Source organism: Colias eurytheme, chromosome 20 (genome assembly GCF_061535395.1).
Source record: "Colias eurytheme isolate Ceu_HAF_F1 chromosome 20, ilColEury1 Martin Lab GWU primary, whole genome shotgun sequence".
NCBI lineage: Eukaryota > Metazoa > Arthropoda > Insecta > Lepidoptera > Pieridae > Colias > Colias eurytheme.
Window position 1 is genome coordinate 8,284,342 of NC_142999.1, and position 6,358 is coordinate 8,290,699.

The following is a 6,358-nucleotide window of genomic DNA, read 5'->3' on the forward strand; positions in this document are numbered from 1 at the left end:
TTCATATACAACGTTACTGATAATAATGATAGTGAAGAGTTTAGTACATTTCTTTCATTTACATGAAGACAGCTACCAGGGTAAATTATAGATATATTCCTGAATAATAAATTTGGCACTGCAATATGTGCCAACTTTTGATGTTAATATGTGCCAAATTTTCACCTAAAGTAAATCATTCTAGCTTGACGAGTCATCAAAAGTTCGCATTACATAGTACAAACAAAGAAAACCAATTAAGATATTCAAAACATTTATTTCAAAAATCCATCAGTCATCTTCTTCCACCACGTCCCAAAGATACCGATTCTTGAACTCCGTGATGCACTTTTCCATAGAATCGTCAAATTTCTCATCGCTGATTGGTTCAGGGATTGCATCGTCTTCATCTAGCAGTGACGTCACTGATAGGAGGGTTGAATCTGTGATGTTGATTGTGTCACCAGCGTCACCTCGCTCTGGTCGACTTCTGGTTGTTCCAAGAGTCTGAAAAAAATTGAATTCCAAAATATTTTTTCGGCATGTCCGTTTCTTCACAATGTTTTCCTTCACTGTTCTAGCTGATGATGTTATCAACATGCGCAGATAAATTATACGCCAGGTCTCGATCTCCGGACTTACAGACTTATTGTAATGCTTACAGGAGAATAATGGTAAATTTAGCATGGAATTTACTTACATCAATTATTGCCATGTGCAATATTGGCACTTCCAATTTAAACGGTTTGATCTCTTGTGGCTCTTCATCTAGGTAAGAATGCTCAGTCTTTACCTGCCAAGTGAGCTACAAAATTAATAAATATTTAGATTTTTTTATAAACGTCATCTTAATCTGTTTTAAGGTTTACACGAAATTATTATAATCTTATTGTAATATTTTATTTATTATTTCTTCTCTTTCATACAGAATTTATTTTTATTTCTACATATAATATCATGTTCTAGATTTAGCATACCCTTCGTAGTCGCCATTTTTCTAAAAATTCATTGGTTTGCTGTAAAGCAGCCCGACTATCTTGCAGGAGTTCATCCAATCTATCTTTAGCACGAATTTGTTTGTATTTGTTTAAAAACTGAAAACAATAACAACGTTTTGAGAGACCCTTGAGAAATTATAAATTATGTAACTATTCATAGTTATTTACTGTGCACGAACGGATGTCGTTTTGCACAAAATTTTTCATATACAATTTCTATTCACAGAAAGCCTTCTATAGTTCTATAAGAATAAATCACATGACTTCTATTAATTTTACATTTCCAGTGTATACTTACAGCAATAGTCAAGCCCAAGAAAACGATTTCAGTAACAATAAACGGCACACTTATAACATTATCATATCCCGTCATATCCGACAATTTCTCCTCCCGTATCGACTTCCTAACGAAACAGACAATTTTGCACAACAACTTTTGGAACATATCCACAAATCCGTTACCCAGTAAGTAGTCAATGAGGAACAGACTGACAAAACTAAAACAATACAAAGCAACGCTTACAAGTTCAGGAAGCATTCTAAAAGGATTTGGATAACGGGGATAATGATACTACTAATTTACATGATAAAATTATTTCTTAGAAATTCACGAAAGATTTCATTGTCAATATTTGAAATGACGTACCTAAAATACAGTTCAGTAATTGATGAGTAACTGTTAACAGCTATAATAAAACATAGATATTATGTATTTGGAAGCAGAAATTTATTAAGTTGAAATAATATATAAATCGATTTATAGTGTTTGAAAATAATTATCTCACCTAGCGCATAGTATAAAACTATGTTAAATAGGTATAAATCACGTATAAAATATTCAATTATAATTATACTGTTGTTATAATCTTGTTAGGGCGCTTGTGCACTACAAGGAATTTTACTGTCCGGCATTCCGATTTTTTACGGTCCGGTATGGCACGCCATTAATCTATATGCTAGCTTGTGCACTATACGTAATTTTACTGTCCGACATTTCACTTTTCCCTATTCCGGATGGTTTTTTGTGTCTACGAGTCGCTGTAGATATAATTGTTTTCGAATGCCCACTTGCTTGGATTTTACTCTTTTTACAGCATATGCCAATTGAAAGCAAGCTCTTGTTTTACTTCCTTTTAGCTGGCAATGTGATTTGAAAAGTCGATATTGTTATTTTTATATACATTGACCTATAATTATTATCTAAGTAAGTGTTGGTAAGTTAAAGTTCAAGTGGGAATAGCTTTAGCTCCTCGTCACCGATTAAAATAAATAAGTGAAACACGCATTTTAAATCTCTTACGGAACTTTACTTTTTATTATAACGAAGTAATATAATATTTCATCTTCTATATTTTTTACTCGTTTCTTGTAAAATGCAAAAACAATCATTTATGATAGCATCATACCGCCAAACTTCCTTGAACTGTACCGCACTGATCCGAGTAAAGACGGACAGGTGCACAAGCCAATTCATCGGTTTTTTCATGCCAAACCGGACCGTAAAAAATCGGAATGCCGGACAGTAAAATTCATTGTAGTGCACAAGCGCCCTTATAATGGCAACCAAATACTGAAAACAGTTGCTATAGAAACGAATTTGATTATGCTGTTGACAGAGTCAACCATTTGTAGCAAGTCGGCTCTAACCAGGTTTTTGTATTTGTGTTGAGCTTTGTATATTTTCAAAAATGGTAATTATAGTTTTTATAATTAAAACATTTAAATATTTAATAATAAACCAATATCATCCATATTTAATTGCAATGCAATATTTTAGTAACACTGTATCTACTAAAGATTTCAGTCAATTATAAATTTATTGATTAACTTATTTTTCAGCCACCAAAAGGAGGAAAAGGTGGAGCGAAGAAAGCCCCAGGTATGTAAATAATGCCATAGTAAATTGAATCAATTATTAATATTACATAAAATTTTAATATTAACTTTTCTATTGATTTTTGTTATCAGCAATCGTAATCGATGGAGTGGATACTTCCGAGATGACACGGGAAAAGCTCGAGCAATTCACGCTCAGAGTAAAAGAAGAACTAGATAAAGAGAGAGAAGAAAGAAATTACTTCCAGTTGGAAAGAGACAAAATAAGAACATTCTGGGAAATTACACGACAGCAACTAGAAGAAGCGAAAGCAGAACTAAGGAACAAAGAAAGAGCTACCGAAGAGGCGCAGGAAGAAAATGAAGCGCTATTGGAAACAGAAAAACAAAAAATAAAACATTTAAAGTACGAACAGCAAGCTGCTTCAGCCGCTTTACGTGCTGAAAATTTAGTAGCACTAAAAGCAGCCAAAGAAGAACATACAGAACAAGAATTAGAATTGCTAAATGACAAACGTGCATTACGCCAAGAAATGAGAGAGAAAATGCTAGCAGCGCAAGACGAATTGCGCCGTGCGAAATTAATTCATGCTGAAGAACTATCAAATACAAGGTCTACGTTTGAAGAAAGAGCAAGACAGATTGAAGATAAAGCAGAGAAGAAACTACAGGAGACAAAAGTGGAATTAACAGTTAAACATAGAACGGAGATAGCTGAAGTTGAGGAAAGGAAGAATAAACAATTATCTGAACTGATTGCGCATCACGAAAGAGCGTTTTCGGATTTGAAGAACTATTACAATGATATAACGTTGAATAACTTGGGTAAGTAATTGAGACAATCAAATTATCAGAAACTAGATTCGTTAAAAATTTGTACCATCCAACATTTCTAATACATCTAAGATACTTACATATAATATTTCGTAATCAAATTCGCCTTCATTAAATGACGATTTTTAATTGAATGACTAAAGATCGGCGACATATAAATTACGTGTATTAAATTATTTCTATAAAATGTAATAATCTTTCAGGATTAATCAGCAGTCTTAAACAACAGATGGAAGATATGCAAAAAGTAAAAGAAAGGGCTGAGAAAATTGCAAGAGATGCTGTGGCTGAAACTAAGAGTCTAAGAGAACCGTTGGAGGCTGCGATAATTGATAACAAGGAGTTGAAACGGCAGATGTCTAACTATGATCGAGATAAAGCGGCGCTGGCGGTGAGTTATTAGAATAAATAAATGATAACCTCCTCCTTTTTTTTGAAGTCGGTTAAAAATATTTAGAATGAAGTGTTATTATTAATAATAATTACGCTATTAATAATAATTACAGTATAGCAATTAATTTCCCTGTCAGTTTAAATTATAATTGTTAATTTCAGGCTAAAACAAAACAACTGACATCATTGGAAAAACAGTTTGAAGTATTGAAATGGGAATATGAGGTGTTACAAGTTCGTTTCGATAGAATTGTAGCTGAAAGGGATGAATTAAAAGCAAGGTACATATTTTTTTTTTTAATAAAACACTTTCATACAACAAACCTACTATATTACAGGTTTTGGTATCAGCACAAAACCATAATCGATAAGCTGTAGAAATATCATAACTTTGTTTCTGTTTCAGAAAAATGACACAGCAAAATAAATGTATTTAAATAATTATTATTATAAGCTAGCTGACCCGACAGACGTTGCTCTATCTTCGCTCCCCTTATGGCCATTAAGTTTATATATGGCCGCTATGTTTTCACATTTTCTTTAAACAAAACGCAAAATTAAACGTTTAACACAACATTAGTAATATTATGATTATAGATTTTCGAGAGCAGTCCTTGAAGTTCAACAGCGAGCGTCTTTGAAAACTGCACTTTTGGAAGCGAAATTGAAAAATATGGAGGGAAGAGATCTTGGTCCAAGGGAAATGCATGTAAGTTTTTAATAAATTTTATATCTATTTATAACTCACGTGAATGATAAAACCAATAGATACTAATTTTAGATGTTCTAATTTATTTATTTCCTGACTAACATAAAAATATAATTTTATTAAATGTATGCTTCATTCAAAAATGACCGTAGGAACTATTGAAACTAAAAGACACACAAGTTGAAGATCTACGCTATGAAGCGGCAAGGCTCAGGAAAGCTCATGATGACCTTCTGGCTACTTACGAGGCGAAATTGGCCAAACTTGGAGTACCGGCTGAAGAACTAGGCTTTAAGTGAGTTTAGCGCCATCTAGTACATTTGTCGCGAACTAACATAGTTTGAGAAAATAATGATGGTTGACTGTAGTGTTTTTAATCGTAAAAACTAAATTAAATATCTAAGTTACTATAACAAATGTTATAAATAAAAGTAATAGATTAAACCTTTTCTTTTATTATAGAGAATATTATTATGTTTAAAAATTATCTGTTTTTATTTTTCAGACCTTTGAAAGCGGTTGCCGTAGCAGGTCTCTCTCCTATCATTGGTCAAGGTCCAGCTGGTTTAGTTACAAAGGATCAAATATAAACTGTTATATTCATAAAAGCTCATTGTTTTGATTCTAGGTGTACCATTTATTAAAAATAATAATTGTTTATTTTTAAAAGCACAATAATTCTTTGTATAAGCGCCATCTATGTTGAAAGTTTGTAACCTACAAAGCTTTGCATTTCACAATGATATGGTAAATTCTCTACTAGTCAAAAGATGGCGCTGTTACAAATTTAAAAACGCTATACAAAATGAAAATTAAAGGCTTTGTCAGATAGGACGCGTATTTTAGCGCTGCGTAGTAGCGCTGCAGCGTCCTGTTTTAACGTCGCGCGAGGCTTCGTCAAACAGAACGCTTTAGCGCGCGTTAGGACACAGTAATTGATATTATTAAAGTTGCATGTTGTTTACATAATTATTACTTACGAACAAAACAAGGTACAGCGATATTAACTCCGGAGTCGGAAGAATTTTTTACTTACCAGTTTCATTAATTTCTTCTCCAATTTGTGCCCACAATTTTGCCTTCATTGATATATCTTTATAGTTTATATGAAGTATCCTTCGTATTATATAAGCATGGATATTTTCTAACCAATTCTATCAAATTTTCGGTCATTATGCAGTATTTTATTATTATTTTACGCCTATTAACGCCGACGCTAAAATAAAATTTGTAAAAAAATACAACACCCGACGTTAAAGCGTCCTAACGCCGCGACAGAGCGTTGCGTACTGCTAGCGCCGGCGCTCTGTTTGACGGTATTCTACGATGGTAGTAGAACGCATCTTAGCGTCATATCGCGGCGTCAACTTAACGCTCTGACGCGCGCTAAGTACGCGTCCTGTCTGACAAAGCCTTTACTTGTAATGGTACTTTCGTCATAATAAACCCTTTCATAATATGCTTTTATATTTTATTCGAATCTTATCATCATAAACTGTCCAAATATTCGAAGTGCCAATATTAAAAAAGTTTGAAGTGAAAATATTTCCTAAACCTATTTCCTTTTTAAAACCTATCAATGACTATAGTTAATATTATTATATAGACA

At 33.0% G+C, this 6,358-nt stretch overlaps 2 protein-coding genes across 2 annotated transcripts; one reads left to right on the top strand and one right to left on the bottom strand.

Annotated features, from left to right (window-relative positions):
- Window positions 1-270: 270 nt before the first annotated feature.
- On the bottom strand, window positions 271-1,515 carry LOC149899802 (uncharacterized). The gene is made up of 4 exons (XM_090113624.1): window positions 1,276-1,515; window positions 957-1,073; window positions 680-784; window positions 271-486 (listed from the first exon to the last, which is right to left on the bottom strand). The coding sequence occupies exons 1-4, from the start codon at window positions 1,513-1,515 to the stop codon at window positions 271-273; spliced, it is 678 nt and encodes a 225-aa protein (XP_089969750.1).
- A 1,447-nt stretch (window positions 1,516-2,962) lies between these two features.
- Window positions 2,963-5,339, top strand: Gas8 (Growth arrest specific protein 8). The gene is made up of 6 exons (XM_090113477.1): window positions 2,963-3,638; window positions 3,851-4,038; window positions 4,203-4,321; window positions 4,638-4,749; window positions 4,902-5,044; window positions 5,255-5,339. Exons 1-6 carry the CDS (start codon window positions 2,978-2,980, stop codon window positions 5,337-5,339), a joined length of 1,308 nt encoding a protein of 435 aa, XP_089969603.1. The 5' UTR covers window positions 2,963-2,977.
- The last annotated feature ends 1,019 nt before the right edge of the window (window positions 5,340-6,358 follow it).